The sequence below is a fragment of the Caretta caretta genome, chromosome 1 (genome assembly GCF_965140235.1).
Source record: "Caretta caretta isolate rCarCar2 chromosome 1, rCarCar1.hap1, whole genome shotgun sequence".
NCBI lineage: Eukaryota > Metazoa > Chordata > Testudines > Cheloniidae > Caretta > Caretta caretta.
In genome coordinates, this window is record NC_134206.1 from 311,058,634 (window position 1) to 311,086,619 (window position 27,986).

The window sequence follows — 27,986 nt, forward strand, 5'->3', positions numbered from 1 at the left end:
ATAGTGCTAATCTATAAAAAGGGAAATAAGGACAACCCAGGGAATTATAGACCAGTCAGCTTAACTTCAATATCCAGAAAGATAATGGAGCGAATAATTAAGCAATCAATTTGCAAACACCTAGAAGATTATAAGGTGATAAGTAACGAATCAGCATGAATTTATCAAGAACAAATCATGTCAAACTCAACCTAAAAGCTTTATTTCATGGGGTAACAAGCCTTGTGAATAGGGGGGAAGCAGTAGCTGTGATATATCTTGACTTTAGTAAGGCATTTGATAATGTCTTGCATGAGCTTCTCATAAACAAACTAGGAAAATTTAATCTAGATCGAGCTACTGTAAAATGGGTGCATAACTGGTTGGAAAACTGTTCCCAGAGAGTAGTTATCAGTGGTTCACAGTCAAGCTGGAAGAGCATATCGAGTGGGGTCCTGCAGGAATCGGTTCTGGCTCTAGTTCTGTTCAATATCTTCATCAGTGATTAAGATAATGGAATAGAGAGTACACTTATAAAGTTTGTGGATGATACCAAGATGGGAGGGGTTGCAAGTGCTTTGGAGGGTAGAATTAAAATTAAAAATGATCTGGACAAACTGGAGAAATGGTCTGAAGTAAACAGGATGAAATTCAATAAGGACAAATGCAAAGTACTCCACTTAGGAAGGGACAATAAGTTGTACACATACAAAATGGGAAATGACTGCCTAGGAAGGAGTACTGCAGACAGGCCTCTGGGGGGTCATAGTGGATCACAAGCTAAATATGAGTCAACAATGTAATAGTGTTGCAAAAAAAGCAAACATCATTCTGGGATGTATTAGCAGGAGTGTTGTTAGCAAGACATGAGAAATAATTCTTCCACTCTACTCTGCACTGATTAGGTCTCAACTGGAGTATTATGTCCAGTTCTGGGTGCCACATTTCAGGAAAGATGTGGACAAATTGGAGAGAGTCCAGAGAAGAGCAACAAAAATAATTAAAGTTCTAGAAAACATGACCTAAGAAGGAAGATTGAAAAAATTGGGTTTGTTTCGTCTGGAGACAAAAAGATTGAGAAAGGACATGATAAAAGTTTCCAAGTACAGAAAGGTTGTTACAAGGAGGAGGGAGGTAAATTGTTCTCATTAACCTCTGAGGATAGGTAAGAAGCAATGGGCTGAAATTGCAGCAAGAGCAGTTTAGGTTGGACATTAGGAAAAACTTCCTAACTGTCAGGGTGGTTAAGCACTGAATTAAATGGCCTAGGGAGGTTGTGGAATCTCCATCACTGGAGATTTTAAAGAGCAAGTTAGACAAACACCTCTCAGGGATGGTCTAGATAATACTTAGTCCTGCCATGAGTAAAGGGAACTGGACTAGATGACCTCTCGAGGTCCTTTCTAGTCCTATGATTTTAGGATTCTATAATACAATCCAATGGCTGGAAGACGAAGCTCGACAAATTTAGACTAAAAATAGGATGTAAATTTTTAATGCTGAGAGAATTAAGCTTTGGAACAATTTACCAAGGATTGTGGTGGATTCTCCATGACTGACAATTTTTAAATTGAAATTGGATGTTTTTCTAAAAAGTACGCTCTAAGAATTATTTGGGGGAAGTTCAATGGCCTGTGTTATACAGAGAGTCGGAGTAGGTGATCACAATGGCTCTTTGTGGCCTTTAAATCTATTGAAATTTTGAAATGTTTCAATTTTGATCTTTTTAATTTTTTCAATCTATTTTTAAAATAAAATTAAAAAATGTAAACAAAAAGATGTTTTGAAATGAAAAATCAGAACGTTCTGTTCCAACGATGTTGACATATTTTCCCCCAAGTTGAAACAAAATTCTGTCAAAATCATAAAGCGTTTTGCAAAAAGTTACAGATTTGATGAAACACCATTTTTCAGTGGAAAACTGTTTCATAGACAAATTTCCAAGCAGCTCTAGTATTGTGCATTTCAGAAAGTAGCTCCTGACATCCTTACTAGGACAAAAATCCCATTAACCCTCCATCTAAGGGCAGTTTTGTTCAAGTAGAACTGTAGAATTACTCCCTTAGGCCCAAAACCTGCAATTGACTCCACACAGGCAGATTCCTGCCCCCATTGACTTGGGGTTCTGCATGGGCACAGGGGTCTGCCCATGCACTGCTCTTTGAAATATTGGGGCTTTAATTCCAACAACTGTGAAATACCTTTTCATTTGCAGTGATGATAATGTAAAGATCATAGACATTGATATGGGTGAATGACATTCTCTAGAAAAACTGTCATTTGGGACAAAACCCACAATCCTAACGATTGTGAGACCTCCCATTGACTTCAAGTTTAACGGTCAACCTGAGAAAGGGTTGCAGGGCCAATCCCTTTAGTATGTTCTTTTATTTTAATAAAATACTAAAAACATATTTTGAAATCCTAATGCACTCCTGGGCCTGAGCATTTCAGGCATCTGGCTAATAGAAACTTGTCAGATCCATAACATACAATATAGATACAATAATTTGATTCTCTGTAAAAAGCCAAGTAAGGAGTGAAATTTGGTTCAATTGAATTGACTTCAGTGGAAGCAGGATTTCTGTCATGAATCGCTAGACCAAATTTACAGAACTGACAAAATATTAAAATATTGCAATTTCAGTTGCAATTTAGCAGTCATGTAGCTATTTCCTATGTTAAGAACATTGTCCATTTATATTTATTGATCAAAAGAACAATGTTTTGCATTACATGAGTAAAAATATAATATGAAAGCTATCTTTAAACACTTCAATATTATATACTCAGATCCCTTGAAGCACTGAGTGTCGGCTAATTGAAATTTAAAATGAAACATTTTCTTCTTGAAATTATATTTTAACAACAATCTGCATTTTTACAAAGAAGTTCTACCCTGCTGGGATGCTGTGTTGCATAAACTCTGATACTTTGCTATACTTTCTGTCTGCTTATTTTCTTTAAACTGGTTTGCAAATATATATGTTTTCTGCTACACAGTAAAAATTAGAACGGTAAGTGACATTACCTAAGGCTCTTATAAACACATTCAGTTATGCTGTGCTTTTTGTTGACATTTAAATATGGATTATTTCAATTTTCTCTGACTACAGAGGCAAGTAATAGTAGCCATGAGTCTCGTATTGGTCTAGCTGAGAGTCTGGAATCAGAGAAGAAGACAGTTATACCACTTGTGGTCGTATCAGCTCTGACTTTTATCTGTCTAGTGATTCTTGTGGGTATTCTCATATACTGGAGGTAAGTTATTTATTTTTGCAGTTCTACAAAGCGTAGATTTTGTCCTGATTAGAAAAATGTAATTGGCATTACTGAAGATTTGCAAGAGATCAGACTGGATCCTGACTTTCTAACAGATATTATTATTATTATTATTATAATTTATTTGTATTGCAGTAATACCCATTTCTGGTAAGCTATTAAAATGTTCACTTGCATATCAAGAGATTTTAAAAAACAAATAATTGATGTGATTGTTTGTTTACCTTTAGGAATTAAGTGATATAGGAAAAACAAAATTAAACATCACAGCTTCCTTTTCCAGATGTACCAGAAATGTATCTGTAGGGGATTTATAAATTTAGTACCCGATCCTGGAGTTCTTGATGTCATTAGGCCAATAGTACAACAGGTGACCAGGGCTGGAACCTTTTCTCTTTCTCTAGTAGACACAGTTCCACTGTCTCATATGAAGTGGAAGGGTTAGCAGATGCTGGGTCTGCACTTTGTGCTCCTCTGGCCCAGTGGGGATTCCACAGAAAACAAGAGTCATAACTAGGGGATTCTCTAATAGCCAGAGGCAGGGCCAGCCCATTAGAGTTCCTGAGCAGGAATGTTTTGGAGTCCCTCTTACCCCGCACCTCTTAAAAATATGAATTGCATCATTTTCACAAACCAAAATAAAAGCCAACATAACACATACTAATGCACTTGTTAAAAAGTCCATGTTAAATTACATTAATGGTATTTTGAGGGTAATACTAAATCAAGGGCCCCTTGAGCTGCTTAGGGCCCTAAGCAATTGCTTAGTCTGCTTATGCTTAGCTTCACCACCTTGAAGCATGGCTCCATTGTACACAAGGTTTTCTGTGGGCCAAAGTGAGTGAGGAGACAGAGGTCTTCAGGAGGATAGCCCTGCCCTCCCGTGGATCCCCCAAGATCCATGCAGAATGCTGGTAGTCCTCTAGTTCCAGAGGCTCCATGGCCTATTCCCTGGGACAATTAGGGAGAAATTCCCTTGCAGAGATTTCCTCCCCTAAAGCCTCCTGTTATACTGTGGTTCTAAGCTGTCTGATCCCAGGTTATTATTTATATTGTGATCATGCCAAAACATCCCAGTTATGAATAGTGTCCTGTCATGGACTCACAGGATTAACGCTATGCCCCCCAGCTTTTGAACAGTCTCTTGGAGGAACTTTTCAATGTGCCAGACACCTAAGGAGTCTCACTCTTCCTTCAAGGTAGGCCATGCAGCCTCAACACCTTCCAAGACTAATCCTCTGGGGCTTCAGCACTCCTGCTTCACACCATGAGCTCTGCTCAGCGAATCCAACTGAGATAGACCCCTGGTTCGAGATTCTTCAGGAACTAATGCACCTCACCCAGTGACACTGAAGCAATGTTTTCAAAAGAGCAGGGTTTATTAGTCATCTGGAGTGTAGTAGCATTAACAGTCCTTAGGTTAGCACAGAACAGAAGTCCCCAAAGTGTGGGGTGCAGAGGAACCTTCGGGGTTGGGGGAAGACACGGCAGGGACCAGGCCAGAGCCCCTGGGGGCGGGGACAGAGTGCCACTCAGCCCCTCCCTGTCCCCAGCTGCATCCCTGGCTCCTGGCACTGTCCCTAGCCTCAGCGCAGCTCTGCTGCCGGCCCTACACCAGCCAGCCGCTGCTGCTGCTGGCCATGGCTCCATTCCCGGCCTGGGGCTAAGGCTGAGAAAGGAGATGCACTTGGCCACAGGTGAGGCTGCCAGCCCCCACCGCAGCCCACCTGCAGCTCTGCTCCCACCCCCAGCTTTGGCTTCTGGCTGCCGTGCTCCCGGTTCCAGACCCACCCCCATCTGCAGCCCCAGCCTCAGCCCCCTTACCACTGTCTGTATGTCCAGTCCTCTCCCCGCCCCCGCTCCAGAGCCGCAGCCCCACTCCCAGTTCCAGGGAGGTGGGGGTGTGTGGACAGGGACAAGGGGGAGCGTGACCCTCAAAAGTCTGGGGACCACTGGCATAGAGAAATAAAGGTTAATGCCTAGTCCATTCTGGTCAGCCCAGAGCAATTCACCAACCTGTAGTGAACTCTATTTTCAGACTCTGTGTCTCTCTCTGATATCCTTCCTTTGTCAGTTCGCAGGTGAGAGAGCTCAAGCTTCTTTCAGAGCCCACACTTATTCCCCTAATTTACACCTCTCAGTCCTTTGTTCTTGAGCTGGGGTCTCTGCTCAGCTTCGCTACTGATAACTTTAATCTATGAGTCATTGGAGCATCTGTTGTCTCTCTACGCCTTGTTGGCCTGGGTCAGTTTCAACCAGTTCCTTAATGACTCTATTCATTGCACCCAGACAGGGAGATGACACACAGACCTATGTCTTTTTGCCTGTCCTGAGAGTAAACTTAATCATTTTCCCAATCACTGGTTACCAGTGCAAAGTATGGGGGAAACTGAGGCACACACAGATTTAATAAAAATATGACAGAAAATTCCCACTTTGTCATAGGCCCTATTCTGCTAGGTCCAAGCAAACATATAACATGACACAGGAGTAGAGCTGTGTAAAAAATGTAAACAGTTTTTTGGAAAAAAATCACCAAAAAAGTTTGAATTTTTTGAAAAATTCAAGCGATTCTCAAAGCTGGTCAGAAAACAGCACACACACAAAAATTCTTAAAAATTTTTGTTGAAATTTTAAAAAAAACGTGAGCATTTTTTTTTACCAACTTTACACAGAAGATAAAGATGTGAGCAAATAGAGATATTGGGCCAGTTTGGCCAGCCTGGGCCATTGTGTCTGGGGGTGGCAATCCATCCCCAGGGGAAGGAAGTCAGTATTTGCACCACCACCTTTCCCTCGAGGGTTTGACTGGCGGAGCATAATTCTTGATTCCAATAGGACCTCATGGTTGCCCTGCCAGTGTGTCTCCTGGCCCTCCCTGGCCAGTACCAGCCATTCTGAGCTTTCTAGCAGAGGGGGACCTACAGGCACTGCGCATCATTCTAAACCCACCCTCTGTCAGATGGATTTTCTGCCACCAAAGAACTTTCTCTGTCAGTGTAGCTCAGGATTGAATCTGCCCATTATGTCTTTTGGAGGGTGGGTCAGCTTTTTCTTTATCTTGTATTATCATTGATATGCACCTGGGAAAAGGAAGTCTAAAGGGAGGGACTGAAGTGGAGTGAAGATAGATGTTAGCGGTACAAAGGAGAAGGAGGGCATTCCATGGCTGATATATTATCATGCATGCATCCGATGAAGTGAGCTGTAGCTCATGAAAGCTTATGCTCAAATAAATTGGTTAGTCTCTAAGGTGCCACAAGTACTCTTTTTATATTATCTGTGTTACTGTCTTTTAAATAATGTGAATCCATGGAAATTTAAACAATTGGGGATAAATTCAGAAGTGATGTAAATAATAAATGTAAGGTACATGTGGGTCCAAATCTGCACAAATGAGTACAAATGGCTGTAAGTTACATACCAAGGATATGGGAGGGTGGAATTGTAACAACAGCCAACAGAGAATATAAGGTGTCAGGTAAAGCACAGGGGACCTGCTACATTTTACACCTCTCTACATTCTCCTGTTGGTTCTTTTCCTATAGCCACCCTCTTCCACTTATTATGCATGTGAGTTACATCTAGTTTCACTCATGTGCACACCACTAGTTAAGCCATCTCTAAAATGTCCTGATAAAGGTATAAAGTGATAGTGTTATATTCTAATAGACTGTCATGTCAAAATATCATTCAACAAAGAAGCTGCATGACAAGTGTAAAACAAATACAAAATGAATAAATTCAGGAATAATGACACACTACTATTATCTATCTATCTATCTGTCTATCTATCTATCTCATATATGTATCTGGCCTCTATCATTGTAGTATCTCAGCATCTCACAGTCTTTAATAGACTGTGCCTCACAACGACACAGTGAGGTAGGGAAGTGCTATTGTTCCCATTTTACAGATAGGGAACTGAGGGACTACGTGACTTGCTTGAGGTCCCACAGGAACTATGTGGTGTAGCAGGGAATTGAACCCAAGTCTCCCAAGCTACAATGGTAACTAGCAGTCCAGCCTTTGACAGTATTAGAGCTGGTGTATGAAAAATTATGTTTTTAAAATATTTCATCTTCAGAGTGAGTCTTGGAAAGGAATCAGTTCATGTCCAGAAGAATTGCACAACTCATTTCCTAGATTACTTCTAGTCAGTTGATTTGAATTCTACCATGGGGATTTATGGTTAACTCTCCTTCATTTTACTGACAGGCTTCTCTTAGTTTCACATTGTCCAACATGAATGTTCATATTCATCTTCAAAAGGCTTTATTTTTAAAGCTAAATGGTATTCAAAATCTTTCCTGTTTACAAAAGAAAACAATGCCATACACTTTAAGACCCGGATTGCATGGTGTAGTTTTAGTAATCCTACACATGTTATGAGCTTGTTCTTGTCAAATGACATTGTGTTCATTTGGTATTCTTTCTCAGAGAATGCACAATTTTGAAACCCAGTCTTTCAAAATATAGCAAAGATCCCGTTAGCAGTAATATCTTCTAGATGTTTAATTTAATCCTTTGTGTATTTTCCCATGTATTACAAAATAAAATATGGAGCTCTTTTTTGTTAATCTTCAAGAGAAAATTTTGTTGACCTTATGCTGAAGCCAGTAACGTATTTTCTATGTTTTTAAAAGGAATGAAATCTAAATATCATGTACTGTAATTTGGACTTTGAGGCCTGATTTTCAAAGGTGCTGAGCACCCACAGATCTTTTTAAAGTCAATGGAAAATTAGGACATTAATTTTATAGGACAATTTTATTTTCTTTATACTTGCAAAATGTTCTATAGGAAGAACTGAATAATACAACTGAATCCCTAACAGAGCAATTCTCGTGCTCAGCTTTAGTTGGTTTTAAGCTGATAGTTGATACCCAATATGAGCCTTTTTTGTTTTTTGTGGGCCAAATTGCTCATCAAATACTTAAACTTGCAAGAAACTTATCTCTGTATGCTTATTTACAACAGTGTTCACAAAAAATGATAGTCCAGCTACCCAGTGGAGGTCTTTGGTTTGAAGATGAGTCAAAAAGAATCATCCCTGGCAAAGCTGACAAATGCCTGTTTGTCAGATTCATGGAAAAATGCAGAAATTATTTTGCTCTCCCCTCAAATTGTTTGTAAAAACAAACAGCAGTTGTGGCCAGCAGAAAACTAACTTAGCTGTTTAACTCTGTTCTTAGTAAAGAATTCTTGAACTTCCACCTGGAGAAATTCACAACAACTCTTGACTATTTCATGAGACAGAGGTTCACTCTTTTCATGATGAAAAGTTGTCTTGACTGGCAGAAATGGCAACTTTTTAATTTTGATGTTTTCTAATATTTTTTATTCAGATTCCATATATGAAATAAAAATGTATAATTTTGCCCCCTCTAGTTTGGTCGTTCAAGGCCTCTTGTAACTCAGGCAATGAGTTTCCAGTCAATATCATTGTCTTTTCTCTTCGACAGTCTAGGTTTACAGTGAAGTGGGCAAAGAGATCCTTTTATTTATTTCACAGCCTTATCCCTTTGGATACATCGTTTTGTACAGCCTTTGGGAGGATTTTTCATCCAAAAATAGAATACATGAAACCAAGAAAACAGATAGAAGATTCAGAGCCTCACTGGGAATGCTTGAATCTGCTGGTTCTGTTGATTTCATGTCTGATGCTCTGGGCCCAAATTTCATTATTGATGGCTTTCTACTTTGGTGAATGGAATTTGTATTTTAGGGTCACTGGGTGAAAAAAAATCCCAGTTCTGAAAAATGAAAGTTTCCCTATCCTATACTAGCAGCAAATTACACCATCATCCTTGCCAGCTGAGCTGCACTGACCAGCTGTTGGAGGTTAGAGCCAAGGCTCTGTCTGCTCCCTGCCCTCAGCAGAAGGGAAGGAATAATAGGCACACAGCACCTACTTATTCCTGCATGCCCAGATCCAAGGTCTATGCACATCTACAGAGGGGTGAAAGGGTGGGTGGAGGGGTTGTTACTCCCCCGTAAGCCCCTATTAAAGAGTCCAAGTCACAGTCTTGCCCTAAACTGTTCTTTTTAAACTATTCACTCAGCTCTAGTTTCTTCAGGGCAGTTTAATGTGCTGCTGCTTTGTCTTACGCTCCTGCTATAGCCTCTTTTAATTATTGCAACATCTTTAATACTGTCTTGGGTTTTAACTGAATGTGCTAAGAAGTGCAATGTCTGAATTATGAATTACACAGTTTTAGGTATGGGATCAAAATACTGAGGTAAAAAGGTGTAAATTAAATAATGAGGTTAACATTGATTGATGGCAAGTTTAAAACAGTCATCACTTTTTTCATTAAAGATGAGTGATAATCAGGAAGTGACATGGCTATCAACACTTAGCTTAGTCATGAAGGCTTTCACTGCTGATGCAGAGCAGATGGAATACTTAGTCTGAATCTTGTTCTAGATTAAGTAGGATGCTTTGAATTTTTTCTCCCAGATGTTTTAGGGTATAATTTACTTGAGGCTACAAGGGATAATTAACACACAGTATGTTACTAGAATGCTTTAAAGCATGTTTTAGATGTGAAAATCATTACACAAATCTTTTCCAATTTAAACTTTTTCATGCAGAAATGTGACAAAACACTGTAATGTGACTGTATACACTTAATGGAACAAGATCTTTAGAAACAATGGCATCAAGCTTTTTAGATTTTCCTTTTGTTATTTTTATTTATTCATGTATTTTAAATAAGCACACCCTGTTAAAATGCACAATGCACTGAGTATCAGGCCAGGATGTTTAAAAATAACTAGTGATTTTTGGTGCCTTATTTTTGGGGTGTCCTCCTTGAGACATCTTAAATGAGCCTGATTTGCAGCAGGTGCTGAGCACCAACACTTGGGCCTGGGAGCAGCCTACCTGACACACCGTCTATCTCACTGTGATAAACAGATGGAGTTGCAGTCAATGAGGGCACTGGTGCTAGATCTCTCTCAATACAGTATATTAAAGCAGAGGTGGCTGCCAGGGTGTTCTCCAGCAGGCTCTGGGATGCCCTCTTGATTCTGATTCAAAATAGATAGATCTTCTTCCATTAAGTTGACTGTCAGGTCACACTGCAGCACCCACATTTTTTACCCAGCCTCTGAAGAAAGATAGTGGATTGAGTTATCGGCTATCACGGGGGTGCTAGTATTTGATTAAGAGCTGCTTCTTAGTAGAAGGGGGACTGAGATTTATATTTCATGTTGTAGTTTAAGTCAGTGGCAGGGTGCTCAGAGCCTGTGTACGGGCGCTTTTTATTTGTCTAAATCAAAATAAAGTAAGTACATAATGGATAATCCCTGCTCAAGACTCCTATGGATGGCCAAAAATCCTCCAAGGCTCTTGCAGATATTCCTTGAGGGAAAATTCCTTCTTGGCCCCAAGTTTGGCTGTCACGTGAATCTCCCTTCTGTATCCTCAACCTCCTTTAATACTCTATGATTTTGTTGTTCATGTAACTATCCTTTTACCCCCCTAGAATCCTAGAGGGGAATCTGTCAGGAGCTATAGGGACAAAAAAATTCAGACACTGATTACAGTTTGAAGGAATAAAAAAAAAAAATCATTCCAGGAATGTCTACATATTTCCCAAATGCTTAGTTGAAACAGTTCTCACCCAAGTGTCTGTGGTCTACATTTATGTTTTTCTAGAGAATGCTAACGTCTCCACAGCCTCTTCTTCTCTATACTGAATAGTCTTATGTTCTTTAGCTTGTCATCATAGGTAAGGTTCTGCAGAGCTTTGTTCACCAGGGGAGTCCTCAGCTCTGCACATAGGCCGTTTTCAGAATGGAGCAGGAATAGGGAGCAGCATGGGAAATAAAGAGCACAGAATAAAGTTTGAGAGATGGGCAAAGTGTAGAGTGGGGGAGCAATGGGTGCATCTTCATGAAATCAGTGTAAATACATTCACAAGGCTAGGGATGGGGTGAAATGAAAGCCACATGTAAGCAGGGACCACTGTATGGACAGCCATGAAGCTAAAATCAAGGAGATTGAAATTACTGAGGAATGGGATAGGAAAATAATGGAGGAATTTGGGAACTGAAGCAAAAGGGAGGGCTATGTTATCAGAGCGGCAGGAAAAGTAGATAGCTAACTGCAGTGTCATGAATGGCCTAGTGAGGGGAGAGATGACGGAGGTAGAAGATGGAGAAGAAGTAGCATTTTTTCCTGGCAGAGGTCTCCTAACCCACAGCAGAATCTACTGTCCTTACCCCAGTTCATTATCCACTGATTCACCTTCAAATCTACCCCTATGTAAACCCAGAATTTTCTCTCCCAAAATTTTTTTCTTAATAGGTCTCATAAAATTGGGTGATAGTAAGAGGGACTGAGTTCTGGCAAGTGGAGCTCCTGTTTTAACATACAAAAGCTGGATATAACTGTTTTTCATTATACCATCACACAGATTAATTATAAGGTATATTTTCTCTGTGCAATCCTATTAATTTGGAGAAACTATTATATGGAAGTAGAATTTAGAATAACAATAACCTCACAAAATGGCAAAAGACTCTAAAACCATTTTAGCCAATGGCTTTCAGCAAATGGAAATTCATAAACATAAAATGAGATTAATATTTTCCCTGAAACAGGTATCTCTTTTTAAAGTTAACCACTTGTGAGTAATGTTTCAAATAGATTAAATGACCCACAGCAAAGAATGTTATTAGCAAGTTTAATTATCTGGTGAGTTTTTTAATTAAGGAGGGTGTGCGGTGCTTAAAGCAGCAGTTGGTTATTTACTCTTTTGAATAGCTTGTTTTATACTCTTAGCAGATGCTACCCATATTCTCTTCACAGCTGGGGTATGGAAATAGACACAAGTAACATTGTGGGCCATAGTTAAGGTTGATTCTATTAGTATTCATCCTTAAACCCCTCTGCAACACGGCTAGCATCTGTTGGAATCATAAACTCCCCTGCTTTCAGCTATCTGCATCATGATGACTTCCTTGGTTAAGATGTGCTCAGTGTGATGGCTACATTAAGAAGCAACTTCGCCCCCCCACCCCACCCCAGTTATAACAGAACCGTGAGCCTCTGTTTTGTTTTCTACGCAGCATATTACCTTTTATTGAATTCAGTACCTGTGGTAGGAAAGGTCTCTCAGTGAAAGTGGTTTCACACAGGATTCCAGCTTTGGAGTAGTACAGTACCTAGAATACGAAAGGTAGAATCATGTGGATCTGGATGAGTGAATAGGGCAATGGAATTTCATTACACTTGAAAGTTACTGTACGGCATCTACAGTGGTTCCAGGTGCAGATTCACACTCTCTTGGCTCTCACTATGGCTGATGTCTGCTCGATCTTCTGCCTCTGGTACAGGTAAAAGTAGCATAAACTATTTGATCTTCTGGGCTAATGTGCAGGTATGTGGTGTCGTAAATTGTAGGCATAATGTTATTAGTGCAATATAGTGGTGCTTACAGTGAATATTTATATTTTAACAGATGCATTTCAATATTCCTTACAAGAGGTTCTCCGATGTTTAATTTTTTTTATCATATTGCCAATATTCCAGGAAGACATCTCAGAAAACATGTTATATTTGCTATATTTACATATGATTTTTTTCTTTAGGAAATGCTTCCAGACTGCTCACTTTTATTTAGAAGATAACACATCACCTAGAGTGATTTCCACTCCCTCAGCACCAGTCTTCCCAGTTTTAGGTAATTTGTTTTGAAATATTTTATGAATTATCGTTTGTCATTGAAAAAATGTGGTGAATATTAAAGTGTACTTTAATATTTAATACTTTAAACTGTCTAAATTGGCCATCTTGATTATCACTACAAAAAAAATTTTCTCCTGCTGATAAAAACTAATTAGCCTCTCACAGTTTGTATGGCAACTTCCAACTTATCTGTATGAATATATATATATTTCTTATTATTATACATTCCATTCTATGCATCCGATGAAGTGAGCTGTAGTTCACAAAAGCTTATGCTCTAATAAATTTGTTAGTCTCTAAGGTGCCACAAATACTCCTGTTCTTTTTATTAAAGTGTACTGTCATTAAACAGGATGATCTGGCAAATGGCTTTTGGGTCAATAACCATTCCTCATGCACAGTCCAATAGCTATAAACATGGTTCGATTCACCGCTTGGAAATGTTAGAGTTTGAGATTTTTTTGCACCCCTTTGTATTCATGGAGACAGCTGTACCTGAGCGGGGGGGACACCCTCCTGGGAGTCAGACAAGGCTACTGTCACTAGGCTCACCTGAATGTTCTGCAGGAATAAAGTACCTTTAACTTACAGCCAGGGCTCTTTAAGACCCCCTCTGATAGAGGCTGCTTGGGAGATGTGCTGAGTGAAACTTTCTACAAAAATCTGTGACCCATATTCTGTACCTCACTACATAAGTAGTGCCACTGAAAACAATGTCATTACTGGGGAGCAAGACACAGTGAGTAAAGGGCACAAAATCTGCCACATATAGGTAACGAATAAATACATATTATTTATTAAATCTCAAGCATTTGATTACTATTTGTAACTGAAAAGTAGACATTTTTAAAGTGTTCCCTCTAAGCCAAGTGACAGCTGTGGACGTGAGGAACATCATATTTTAAATAGTTAATCACAAAACTAATAGGTATATCTCCAGAAATTCAAACAATTCTCTCAAGTGATTTTAGCCTGAATGTCATGCAGAAGTTCCATTTTTGTTTGTTTTGTTTATTTACTTTGGGTTAGCCATTGTCATGCCTTGTTAGAGTAGTTCATGAAAGGCTGTTTCGGTTCCAAGTCAATAACTGTACTGCAGTGTCATTGTGCCGTTTGTTTTTACAGGAAATATAACGTTCCACTGTCCTGGGGAGAATTGCATCTGCAGTTGTTTTTGTGTAATTCATGTATGTGTTATGGTACTGGGGATTTTATTTACTAAAAATAGTAATGAATGTTAATTTAAAACAGGTGAAAAGAACCTTTTAAAGTGACAAAAATAGACAGAACTTTTTGTGGAAAACTTCTAAAGATTGCAGAAATAATTCTGACTTACCGTGTTGTGTGATAGATTTTAAGTGAGCAAGTTTTAGATTTCCTAATGCACATGTTTTCTAAAATCATTGTATTTTTAGAACTATTGACATATTATGTAAGGCTACTCAATACACAGTATGTGAAAGGCTCATATGAGTCTAATGTAGGTAAAGTAGTTTGAGCAGGAAAAGCACTATGCAACCGCTAAGTATTATTTTTATTATAACTGAATGCAAACACCATCCATTTCTATTACATACTCTTTATTACTTCTGTGCATTCTCATTAGCATCCATGGGAGATCCACATGCCAGAGATGTACAGAACGTGCCCTAGAGATCTGTAGCATGAATCAGGCCACTCTGGATTGTTGGGGTGGGACTTGGGGACTAGTCCAACCATTTGGACTGTGCCGATGGCACCTGCCAAATAAGGATAAGACCTACTCCTGTAGCCAGAACTAGCTGGGGGCCAGCTCAGCACTGCCCATAAAAAACAAGTGCAAGCAACCTCCTTTCTCCTTTACTGTCCATGGCCCCAGTGTTGCCCTTCCCTCCCCAGCTATTGCGCATCTATAGCTAAAGTAGCCCTGAGGGCAAGATGCCACAGGAGCAGCAGGGATTGATTTGTTTGTTTCTGAGCCTGCTTTGTTTTAAGATCAAGAGGTTTCCCCGCTCCAGGAATGCTGCAAATATTTGTTTACACACAGTAGATAGGAGGCCTGGTTGGCATTTGCCAGTCTTGTTACCACTTTAAAAATACCCCTCTTCCCTCCTCAGGGTCTCTGCGGTCATGGTCATAAATGGGCAATATTTTTAGAACACTTTTAAGGTTTGATCCTATGCTCATTGTAGTCAATGGGAGTTTTGCTACTGAATTTAGTTAATGCATGGTCAAACCTTATCTGAAGGAAGCTTTAACAATAGTGTGTGTGTGTGTGTGTGTGTGTGTGTGTGGATGGATATTGGTGCTTGTTTCTGTGTTCTGAGCTCACTGGAAAACATACTTCATGCCAGAACCCTTCTCCTAGGTGTGAAGATGGTATTACACATTTGTGTTTTTCTTAGGCTTGCCTGCCTAATTCGGTTTTAGTATTCATGTCCATTCATGTAAGGGAAAGAGCAGATGGATCTCAATACAAATCAACAAATCCCTGGTAACTGAAGCCTAAAAATATTGGGTGTCCTAAAAGATGAACATCTGTTGATGTAAATAGCTGTTCCTTATGCAATGTAATTGATGTTTCCTTGTCATATCATACAGTTATGAAATTGCTATTGTGAAATAGTCATATGTTTAATCTATGGAAGGCTTTCCATGGAAAAAAAAAGATCTCTCCACTTTAGAGCCAAAACTAGTTAAAATAATGTGGCCCTTTAACAATTAATTAACAGAACAGATGATGTTATTTACAAAGCATATTTCTTTGGGGACCTGCAGATTAAAAATCCTTGAAGGTTTGTTACATGATCCTTAATGAATATTTTGCACATAACTGTTTTTCTGTATTTACATAAAGTATGAAAGAGAGTTTCTCAAATAAAAATATCAGCCTGAGAATTCTGATTACAGCATGTTAAATGCAAACTGAAAAACCCATCAATATCAATTTGTCATATTTATGTGTAAAGCAACTCACAACAGTGTAAATATTTTATTTGTGGTATCCAGAAAGTTTTCCTGGTGTGTGTAATTCCCATTAATGGTAATAAGAGTTACCTCTGAGAAAAAAAGCCTTGGTTAAGAATTGCACTATCAGTCCCTGATCCTGAGAGATTACAGATGCTCAACACGTCTCAGGAGGAGACATAAAATTATTGCCAATAATTACAACCACAGAAACTTATAGGTGTACAACAAATAAAGAAAATTTGCTTGCACAAGTGATTCATTGTGAGTGAAAGAGAGAGAGTAAAAGTTACTTTTGACACTCAAGCTGATACACATGCCGTAATTAACACAGTCTTGTTGGCATGATGCTGGCTTAATTTCCTAGTCCGGGGCCCATACAGCTGGCCCCATACACCCAGTTTAATACCACTCAACACAGAGCATTCTGACTCCAGAACCCAGTAATTCCTTCTCTGCTCTCTGTCAACATTACTAAAGAATTCCACTCCGACTGCCTCACTTTGAACCTGCTTCAGCAAATAGCTGAAACTCTCGGCTCTCTTTCACTTCAGTGAGTGCTGAGAGCACTCTTCAATGTACAGGCTCAGCATTTTGCAGGATCAGCCCCTTGTTTGTGGAGGTATCGTGGGCATGCAGACATGAGGAAAAGAGAGAATCTTCAAAGGTGGAAAAAGAGCTGGATGGGGAACTTGTATGCCTTATTTCACAGGGCCTTTGCAAAACTTGTAGAAAGCACCATTATTATGCATCATTTAAACAGTGTTAGAGATGGGTTGTGATTTTAAGAAGACAAGTACCAAAAGCTCCTACACAGGCTGCATGTTTTATTTTGGGATTTTGTATAGTTTGCCTAACTATAAAGCTTGTTATATATCACTCTGGCTTCTTATCCTTCACAAATTTTTTTTTTTTTTTGGTCTTTTCCCACCCCTAAGATGATGTTGGAGCAATTCCAATAAAGCATTTTCCAAAACATGTTGCAGACTTACATGCAAGTAATGGTTTTACTGAAGAATTTGAGGTATGGCTCTATGTCTTCTTTTTAAAGAAAGGCTACAAATAATGTCAGATTAAAATTAATTTGAAAATAAAGAATTAGGGATTCTTTAATGTCAGATGGGATCCAGATTCTGGGACCAATTCTGTAAATACTTATGGATATGAGTACCTTGAACCTATGTGTATAAAGCTAAGAACATATGTAAGTGTTGACAAATTAATAGATATATCTACTTAGACTTAGAATTAGCAAGTGTACTGATGCACAGTCTTGGTATAGGATAGTGAGAACTTTCAGATTAATCCCATAGCACATATAATTCATTATGTGTTTCACAAAATTGAAAATATTAACTTCATCACATAATTCATTAATTTTACCCTATATAACTAATGAATTTCAATGCATGATAAAATACTCATGTATTTCATGAACAAGCTTTTGATAAGTCATATTTCCTATATCTGACTAAAAAACTGTAAAATTGAAATAGTCAATCTCACTTCTCTCATCAAAGATCTATTGTTAAAAATCTTGTATGTATTCCCAAAAAAAAGTTTTGTGGAGGCACAGTTAAGATTGTAAATAGATCATCTGTATTTATTATAAATATTATTATGTTATAATTGCATCAAAAATGTTTGAAAATATGGACATTCATTCTTAAACACCCTCTGCTTTATTGTGTTTTCTCTGTCCACTCACAATGTATAGGGGAAAACTCTCCTACCGTCACCTAATTTACCCCATAAACATTTCCTGTATAGGCCACAAGACAACACTCAACACATATGGCCTATAGATAGACTTGGCAGAATTCAATTTTTTGGTCACGGGTCTGGTTTGTGTCTCACCACAAATAGGAAGACCTTGTACAAACAAGACCCTTGACCATCCCCCATCTCTATTTCCCACTGTTGTCCAGAGACCACAATATAGGGCATTTTGTTCAGACTGTATGGCTGAAAAACGGCATTTTTACTTACAGCACAGTTGTAGATAGGAGTGAGAACCCCAATCTACCTATCTGTTCTTCCAGGTTTATAAAACGCCCCAGAATATGTGCCCTGACTTTCTCTCTGCTCCTGGAGAACTAACAAGATATGCAAGACTCTAAACTGAAGTTATTATCTTTGCAGAGCTGACAAAAGTTAGCTTTTTCAGTTTTTAATTCCTATTACTATAAAGCAAATCCTATTTAAAACCTAATTTACCAGGTCATTAGGCTTTAACCATGACTAGTAACCACATCTCTTATTTTTAACTTTTAGAAAGCCTAAAAGGAAGATGTTTTGGCCTTAAAATGAGTCCCAGAACATTACAGGAACCATAATTGTACTATTTTTAAATGAATGGAATTTATTTTCTGTTTAATAAGGTGCCCCTTATAGAAGATTGAGTTTACTATTTAGTTGAAGCATTCCATAAAATAAAAACTTGAATTAAATGCTGAGAATACTATTATGGATTTTTAAGGGCCTGCTCATGTTACCCTTACTCATTCAAGTCACCCTTACACATGCATTAGGCCCAATGGGACTACTTGTATGCATAAGGGTTGTAGTTTAGAGCCCGAAACTGGTAGAGTTTAGTCACATGAAGATGTAAAGATGCACAATCCTGCTCCCTTGGAAATCAGTTGTGGTTTTGCAGTTAACTTCAATGAGAGTAAGAGCAGGCCTGTAAAACTTAACCCAGTTCCTGGACCAATAACTAAAGGCCTCTGCCCTGTCAATGAGACTACTCATGCATAAGTATTTGCAAGTCCAGAGTCTGACTGAGGCCAAGTCACTGAGATACATACAGATGTCAGTCTTTGTTATGAAAGTTATTTCAAGTTCAGAATTTCTCATTTCTTTTACTTGCATGCATTATGTCAGAAATATTCAACGTTGTTGCTATATTATAAACACATATATTGCATGACCATAATTGTTTTCCATTGTAATATGTATAAGCACTTCTATCCATTTGTTGTGTGCTGTGGAATTTGATTTCTTTACTTTTTTTGCATTCATTCCCTCATTAGACACTGAAAGAGTTTTACAAGGTAAGGAATTATTTCACTGCTTTTTTTTTTTTTTTTTTTTAGCAGAGAACTAGTTGTAAGATAGTTTGGTATATAGTTGTGGTTTTTCATGTTGATTTATTACATTTTAAAACATTGCATGTAAGTTAATATTTATTAAAATAGCATGTGCCTATTTTCTTTTCAGGAAATCCAGAGCTGTACTGTAGATCTTGGTATTACTTCAGACAGCTCTAATCACCCAGACAACAAGAATAAGAATCGATATATAAATATCGTTGCTTGTAAGTGAACACTCTTGGTTATGTATTTTAAAGGTCAGCATAGGGAAGTGTGCACTTATGTATTATCATGGGGAGGGGGGAATCACAATGGTCTGAAAATTATTGGTCTTGTTCAGTAGTGTTCTGTGAGTAACAGAACAGACTTTCATATCTTTTCAAGTTATTTCTCTGAGATTCTGCTGCCCTACTGAGCTTTTGATAGTGAAACCTGTGTAGGCCTTCTGTGACAAAACAAAAAAGAAATTGGAGACTTCCTTACAATTCCATTATAAAGCCAAAGAAGCTATGTTTTGATTACCAAAGTTAATCCATCTTTGAGCTGGAATAATGATGATGTATCCTCTTTAGCAATCTGCAGAATCCCAGGATCTGTAGTCGCTGCACACACAGAAATATATATTTATCAGTTTTTTAGGTTGTATGTGCCCCGTCACTGAATATAAATCAGGTTCATTAGCTGGGACACATGTTCCAATTGCTTCACCCCTCTCCATCATGCTAGTAATTCTTAGCTAATGTGTGTATATATTTAGTTCTTTTAATCTTTCTTTAATGTCAGTCCTTTCAGCCTCCTGACCATTTTTGTGGCTATTTTTCTGAACTCTCTCTGGTCTACCAATATTTTTCTGGTAACAAGGCAGTCAGAATTAAATACGGTGTTCTAGGTGCATAGCACCAGAGCTGTATATATAATAGGACCAATTCAGTTGATTTGGCAATGGGAGGTGTAAATTTCACCCCAGAACAAAAGAGGTTCACTTCATCTTATTGAAGATTCACCTTCACAGAACAAAGGTTAGCATTATTTGCTCTCCCATTCTCCCCATTTCTATCCAAAGCTTTACGGGATCACTACTCAGGTGATTTTGGTTATTTCCTGAGAGATGCTCGGATACTATAGTGATGTGTGGCACTGTGAGAACCAATATAGATAGGTTTCTAAGGAGATACATTCTCTGACCATCTAGCCATACATCCTTCCATTGGCTTCAAAGGGAATTGCACATGTGCATCTCACAGGGTGATCAACTTTCTCCCTTCTCTAGGAGATATGTGTTTGATTATTTCCCAACCCAAATCCCAGATGTTAGTTAGCATTTCTCCAGCTGAAATTTTGAATGTGATTCATATTTAAGCACAGAATACTTGCATATTGTTGTTGTACTTCCCATATAAATATTTTAAAATCCAATTAACGTCTCTCACTGTAAAAGGTTTCCTAAAGAAAAGGAACCATGCTTGCTAGAGTGCTGTGTTATTTTGACTTGTTTTATTGCAGATGATCATAGTAGGGTTAAACTTGCACAACTTGCAGAAAAAGATGGAAGAGTGACTGATTACATCAATGCCAACTATGTTGATGTAAGTACATTTACATATCTATTAATCTGGTCAGGTATCTCCAAGACAGCTGAGGCAATGAGGCATCTAGAGTTCATAAAAATGGATTAATTCTTAAATATATATGCACAAAACAATATAAAAAGCTTCATTAGTAGAAGATTCTTTAAGGATCTGACTTAAATCCACAAACCATCAACATGAAGATAAATCTCAGATTGTATCTTGAACACACGTTTTTGTGTTCAGTTATTGTAGAGGCTTCAGATCAGCTGATGATTTTTTAATACCATAAAGTATGTGGTATGGCAGTACAGAGTGAATATTTCAGTTCTGAATTTCTATATTTTTATATATTTGTAGTAGATACTTAATTCTTCTATCTGTGATAATCTCATGAGATGTGTATGCCATTCAGATAAGGGTCTCAGGGGGACAGCATTTTTTCAGTTTTAGTTACCCTATTCTTTAAACCTGTTATATGTGAAAGACACTGGTTTATTTCTTACATGAATATCATAACAGATCTTTTCAAATCATTAGTATGTCAATGTTCTGCCAGGGTATTATTCCCTTTTTTGGAATTTTACACATTAACATAATAATTCCATTCACATTGTATCCGGTTCCAACAGGCTTTATGTGAATGAAATTGTTACAAATAAAAAAATACCTGAAGTTGTGTGGGATTTTCTATTGTATCCATATATAAAATGTCATGTACTCTACCCAAATGCCTTTTTTATAGAAACTGTACATTAACAAGTGTCATTTCTTATATTTTAATTTAGGGCTACAACAAGCCAAAAGCTTACATTGCTGCTCAAGGGCCATTAAAATCAACAGCAGAAGATTTCTGGAGAATGATTTGGGAGCATAATGTGGAAGTCATTGTGATGATAACTAATCTTGTTGAGAAAGGAAGGGTATGAATCCATTTCTTTATGTTATCTACACCAAATGGTTCCTACACATGCCGCCTATGTACATTTCCAATTTGCTATTAGACTCCTATCAAATATTCTATACAAAGCAGAAGTCACAATAATACTTATATACCTCTTTCAAAACATAGTATAAAAGAAAATAATGTAGAACGTTAATACAAATAGAAGTCATAATGCTGCACCTCAGAATCTGTGTAAACACAGCTGGAAATAATAAATATGGTTTTATGGCTAACAAGGTGTCATCATCTTTGACACTCAATGTCCATCACTGATTGACAGAAAGAGGAGATTTCCAAGGGAGTTCCTTAATAAACTTAAACATTTCACTTAATTATAAAAGCAACAAAAAACAAAAGTATGTGAGTTATTATAATCTCCAAGCATTATGTGTATGAAAGTAGTTATAACTATCTCTTAAAATTCAGTAAAGGCAAAAGCAAGTTTATAATAACCTAAAATTATAAGAATAACTACATTAACAGACATTTTGGCATTTTGTAACAACTATTTAAGTCTACCCTCTCCAGGCCCCACAGCTACCCTGAGGGTGAGGTGTAGAAAACATAAAATCATCACTGATGAAATTTGCAGCTGACACAAAAATTGGGGGACTGGTAAATAACGCAGAGGATAGGGCACATACATAGGGCAATCTGGATCATTTGATAAACTGGGCACAAGCGAACAATATGTATTTTAATATGGCTAGATGTAAATGTATACATCTAGGAACAAAGAATGTAGGCCATACTTACAGGATGGGGGTCTCTATCCTGGGAACCAGTGACTCTGAAAAAATAATTGGGGGTCATGTTAGATAATCAGCTGAGCATGAGCTCCCAAAGTCACACTGTGGCCAAAAGGGCTAATGCATTCCTGGGATGCATAAACAGGGAAATCTTGAGTAGAAGTAGAGAGATATTTTACCTCTGAATTTGGCACTGGTGTGACTGCTGCTGGAATACTGTGTACAGTTCTGGTGCCCATAATTCAAGAAGGATGTTGATAAATTGGAAAGGGTTCAGAGAAGAGCCATGACAATGATTAAAGGATTAGAAAACATGTCTTATAGACTCAAGGAGCTCAATCTATTTATCTTAACAAAGAGAAGGCTAAGGGGTGACTTGATTACAGCCTCTAAGTATCTACATGGGAAACAAATATATAATAATGGGCATTTCAATCTAGCAGAAAAAGGTATGAAATGATCCAATGGCTGGAAGTTGAAACTAGACAAATTCAGACTGGAAATAAGGTGTAAATTTTTAACAGTGACAGTAGTTAACCATTAGATCAATTTACCAAAGGTTATGGTGGATTTTTAAATCCAGGTTGGATGTTTTTCTTAAAAATATGCTCCTGGAATTATTTTGGGGAAATTCTATGACATGTGTTATACCAGGATCCTACCAAATTCACACTCCATTTTGGTCAATTTCATTGTCATAGAATTTTTTAAATTGTAAATGTCATGATTTCAGCTATTTCAATCTGAAATTTCACGGTGTTATAATTGTAGGGGTCCTGACCCAAAAAGGAGTTGTGGGGGGGTGGCAAAGCGATTGTAGGGAGGGTTGCAGTACTTCTACCCTTACTTCTGCACTGCTGCTGGCAGCTGTGCTGCTTTCAGAGCTGGGCAGCTGGAGAGCGGCGGCTGTTGGCAGGGAGCCCAGCTCTGAAGTCAGAGTCATATTGCCACCCTTACTTCTGCGCTGCTGCCTGCAGATCCGGGCCATCAGTCAGCAGCCGCCACTCTCCAGACGCCCATCTCTGACGGCAGCAAGGCAGAAATAACGGTGGCATGGGATGGTGTTGCCACCCTTCTGCGCTGCTGCTGGCAGGGCGCTGTCTTCAGAGCGGGGTGCCTGGCCAACAGCTGCTGCTCTCCAGCTGACCAGTTCTACAGGTAGCACAGAAGTAAGGGTGTCAATACCACGACCCCCTCTAAAACAACCCTGTGACACCCCCCCCTGCAACTCCCTTTTGGGTCAGGACCCCCAATTTGAGAAACGCTGGTCTTCCCCCATAAAATCTGTATAGTATAGGGTAAAAGCACACAAAAGGCCAGATTTCACAGGGGGGAGACCAGATTTCATGGTCCATGACATGTTTTCCTGAATAGGGCCCTAGTTATACAGGAGGCAGATTAGATGATCACAGTGGTCCCTTCTGGTCTTGGACTCTATGAAGCTGTGTATAGGACCACAAGATGAGCAGAGCCTGCTTCTCTGGCAAATTCAGTGACAGTTCACCACTGTGAATTTACCACTGGTCAGACCACTATTAATTTCCCCTAGTGCATAGCTATGGTGGAGAAGCCAGTAGAAGAGACGACACAGGAGTGGAGATGCTGCTAGGAGATCCCTTGCAATCCACGTAGAGGGATTTATCATCCCCTGGCATCTTCTCAGGGTCCTGACCTGTAATTGTAGACTCCGTTTCTCCAAGAGACGGCCATCGCCACACAACTGAGGGAAGAACTGTAGGAGAGGCACCACGAATATGCTTTCCTTTTCTGCAGCTTCTTCTATGTCATGGGGTGATCTGGGACTATGAATTCTTTGTAGTTAATACTTAATAGGCTATTTGGTCAATAATTGTCCTTAAGGATTCTTTTCTACAATATTCTTGCTTCTGAAGAGAGTGAAAGAAATGCAAAGCCCAACTTTGAGATTCAAAATAAACACCTGCTCTGATAAGGGGATAGCAAGAGATAACCAGACGCACAGTAAGGGACAAATTCTACCTTTGCTGTGTGTCCTTGGAGTTCCCATTGACTTCTGAAGATTATAGTGCCCTTAAATTTGTTCATTTTAACTCTGCAGTTTGACACTGTGTTCTCTCTTTATGGCAGAGAAAGTGTGACCAGTACTGGCCTGCTGATGGTAGCGAAGAATATGGAAACTTTTTGGTCACTCAGAAGAGTGTTCACGTACTTGCCTATTACACTGTGAGGAATTTTACTATTAGAAACACCAAGGTCAAAAAGGTTGGTGATATCCCAAAAGCATGTCCTGGACACAGGGATGTTTTATGATTTTCAGAATCTTATAATGTCAACTGTTTTGATACAAACTTAGGACTGAATTCTGCAGTCCTTACCAAGGCAAAACTCTCATTGACGTCACAGCGAGTTTTACCTGAGTGCTCTCTAAATGTGGAGGTGATGGCCTCACAACTGTGTAACCACAATCTAATGCCCAGTTAGACTTATTAAGGGAAATTGCTATTGAGGCCACATGTTCTGCCCTTGTAGCAAGCAAGTTGAGTGCAGCAGAAATACCACCAGCAGGGGAAGGGCTATGGTCATATAAGTCTGTTGCTGTGGACATCACTTAGACTAGTGAGCCGGGGGAATTCTCAGAATGAAAAAGGCTAACAAAAAAGAAGTAGACTGATTTTAAATCATTTTGCTCAGCAAAGTTTGCTCCATTTCTAGGGCTAGATGATTCAGTTTAAGAGGCAGAGCTGTTCTGGGGAGAGGGAGGAGGTACACTTCTCTGAGCATCCCAGTGGAAATACGAGCTTGATACACACTTAGACCAGTGTAAATCAGGAGTAGCCCTAATGAAGGCAGGTCAAAGCCTGGCCCCATTGAAGTCAAAAGCAGCACGCGTATTGACTCAATAAAGTCAGTGGAAAGACCCCTTGTGTTCCTAATAAGGAAGACACAATTTGGCCATTATAGTACATATAACTGTATGATTCGCTACCAGTATTCTTAGGGTCTCGTGTGCTTTATGCTGAATAGTGACTATGTTAATTCAATTCCAAAATAGAATATTAAGTATATAAAGGAAACAGTGAGAAGATGGCCTTTCTTTGACTTGGCCTATTGACATATATAACTATTTTCTGTTTCAGGGTTCCCAGAAAGGAAGGTCTAGTGGACGTGTAGTTACTCAGTACCATTATACCCAGTGGCCTGATATGGGTGTTCCAGAATATACTCTGCCCGTCCTCACATTTGTGCGAAAGGCATCATATGCTAAGCGCCATGCTGTGGGGCCTGTGGTGGTTCATTGCAGGTGTGGTTTTTACTGCAGTAAAGTTCACTCTGATTTTTATCTCATTGCTTTTTTGCACAAAAATATTTTTTCAATGGTGTTATAGGCAGGATTTCACATTAATATTTCATAATTACTAGTGAAAGAACACTAAATTCTTTATCTAGTAGTTGTAGCTTTCGTAAGGCTGACTAATCAACTGGCCGTGCCAGCACTATGAATCGCCTGGTGACTATAAACAATGTGATGCTGCTATGTGCTACAGAAAATTTTTTCTTTTGCAAATTGCTTTTCTTTTTAATTTATTTTGCATGTATATATTGCAGTTTGGGTAGCTAAGGACTCTCCTGATATACGTATTGCAGTAATTGTTTCACTTCTGCCAAAATGTGTATTCTAATTTTTTTCAGTTCATATGGTCTTTGGTGCAGGGATGCACTGTAGTTCTAAAAGGAGACTATGCAAAAAAGAAGACTGAATATAGTACCTGCTGAACTATAGCTCTGCTGTTTGTATCATTACTCTGTGCTGTATCAATGGTTTGTCATAGAGGAGAGTTCAAGAGAAACTACTTGAGCTCTGACAATGCTGCAAGTTTTAGGCAGATGTACTGGTAGTGCTCACTGAGACTGAAGTGACCCAGGGAAAGTTGGTTTAAAATGATTTACAGGACCTGGGATTACTTCACAGTACCAGTGAATGACCAGATTATTGGAAAATATATAAGCAGGTTCTGGTTTTCCACTATAGTACCTCATCTTTGATGGAACATTTGAAAAGAGAACCTCCTCTTGAATTCTGTCCTTCTGGAGCTGAGACTGATGAAGCCAACAGGTAAAGTTGCCATAGAAAAGCTGCAAGTCGAAGATAATTTGTTTTGGGATGATCTAATTTTACTGAAACATTTTTTGTACTGGAAAAAATGATCAAGTTTTCTTTGTTATGCTGATATCTCCACCTCTGATTGTTCTTCAGAAGGCCAAAATTGGAGCTTTCCAGAAATACCAACACTCTCCAAGGGGTTGCAGAGAGATCAGCAATATGATAGCCTTCAATAATTTTTTAACAACACTAAATTGTATGGCTTCATTCAGACTTCTCCACTGGGTCATGTACAAATTTCAGGGTTCAAGCTGCAAATAGTTTTATAAACTTTATAAACTTGTTTGTTTGTTTCTGGATTGAAATGGAGTTTAGAAGGACTCTCATGGTATGAGACTAACTTCTCTTGTTGCCTTTCCAGGTTACACTGAGGTGAAAATACTCTTATTTTTATGAAATTTTACTTAATTATTATTTTCTTATTTCAGTGCTTTTGTTATTTCATGTTTGTCATTTCTAACAAGGGTATATGGTGCCTGATAATCTGTATTTGTATTTTAATGGGTCTAATAGTGTGCTGCTAACCTTGACCTATTCAGTTATACATTACTGTGTTGGTGCCCAATTCTGCACTTTTACATGCATACAATTCTAATTGACATAAATGGAATTGTGACTATATAGCAAAGAACAGAATATTGACTTTACAACTCTAACCCAAACTATTCATGAGAAACCTAAACTAACTGTTTATGTATTGAGGTTTTTATACAACACACATCACTGTGGGATCTAAGACTGTGTTAAATAACTGGATTGTGTTTCATAATCCAGGGATAAAAATATAAATTGCTTCAAAGGTACCTCTTTTTTTTTTTTAGTTTCTCATGAAAAGTTTTGGTTAGGGTTCTAAGCATAAGCAACAAATTTTGCCTTTGATATGTGCATGCTAAATTGAATGGGATTTGCACAGGTAAGCTGCATTAGGGCAAAATTTGGTGTTAATATCAGACTATGGCACTATCATGAGTCCTAAAATACTTGAACACCAAAGACCTTCGTACACAATCAATAGGATTTTTATAAACTATTGATCAACTAACCCGTGTAAATTGGCTCCCTTTCTTCCTCTTGTTTATTGAGGAAGGCCTCACACTTTGCTTGCCTTTTTGGGCTATTTCTGAAGAGCAGTAAGATTTCCATTTGCTAGTGTACTTTCATCAGTTCTGATACTTCCTAGGATCTTCCTCAGTGCAATATCTCCTTTGAAAGATCCCTAGGCAGTGTCTGAATTTGTAAGGTGTGGTAAATGTAGCCTCTTGTCTGAAGGGTCATGTGTATCAGCAGAGAGGATTCTGGGCACATCACAGCTCTGAAGTGCACCTGCTTCAAAGGATACCTGGAGCATTAGAGGCCTGAAAGCTGCAAACCAACGGGAAGTCACAAGTCTTGTTTAAACTGGGATATAGGGAGAGTGGTTGAAGGAGATGAGAAATAAGTCTTCCCCTTTAATAAAAGATTAATAGAGAGGAAGGGGGAGAGATTCCTCTTCATCACCTCCCTTACACTGAATATGTTATATGTAATGTAGGTATGTAAGAGCTTGCATTGAAAAACTCATATCTAAGGAGCAATAATGCACC

At 38.6% G+C, this 27,986-nt stretch overlaps 1 protein-coding gene across 4 annotated transcripts in view; it reads left to right on the plus strand.

The window, feature by feature from the left end:
* Positions 1 to 27,986, plus strand: part of PTPRZ1 (protein tyrosine phosphatase receptor type Z1) — a 198,494-nt gene that overhangs the window by 156,680 nt on the left and 13,828 nt on the right. For 2 of the 4 annotated variants that reach the window (XM_048836184.2, XM_048836186.2), the window contains exons 13-21: positions 3,096 to 3,240; positions 12,865 to 12,956; positions 16,846 to 16,931; positions 18,940 to 18,960; positions 19,127 to 19,223; positions 20,503 to 20,585; positions 21,356 to 21,490; positions 24,369 to 24,503; positions 25,379 to 25,542. In XM_048836184.2, coding sequence (XP_048692141.2) covers positions 3,096 to 3,240; positions 12,865 to 12,956; positions 16,846 to 16,931; positions 18,940 to 18,960; positions 19,127 to 19,223; positions 20,503 to 20,585; positions 21,356 to 21,490; positions 24,369 to 24,503; positions 25,379 to 25,542 — 958 coding nt within the window. The remainder of the gene's footprint in view (positions 1 to 3,095; positions 3,241 to 12,864; positions 12,957 to 16,845; positions 16,932 to 18,939; positions 18,961 to 19,126; positions 19,224 to 20,502; positions 20,586 to 21,355; positions 21,491 to 24,368; positions 24,504 to 25,378; positions 25,543 to 27,986) is intronic. The other 2 variants (XM_048836185.2, XM_048836188.2) reach the window with 1 other exon arrangement.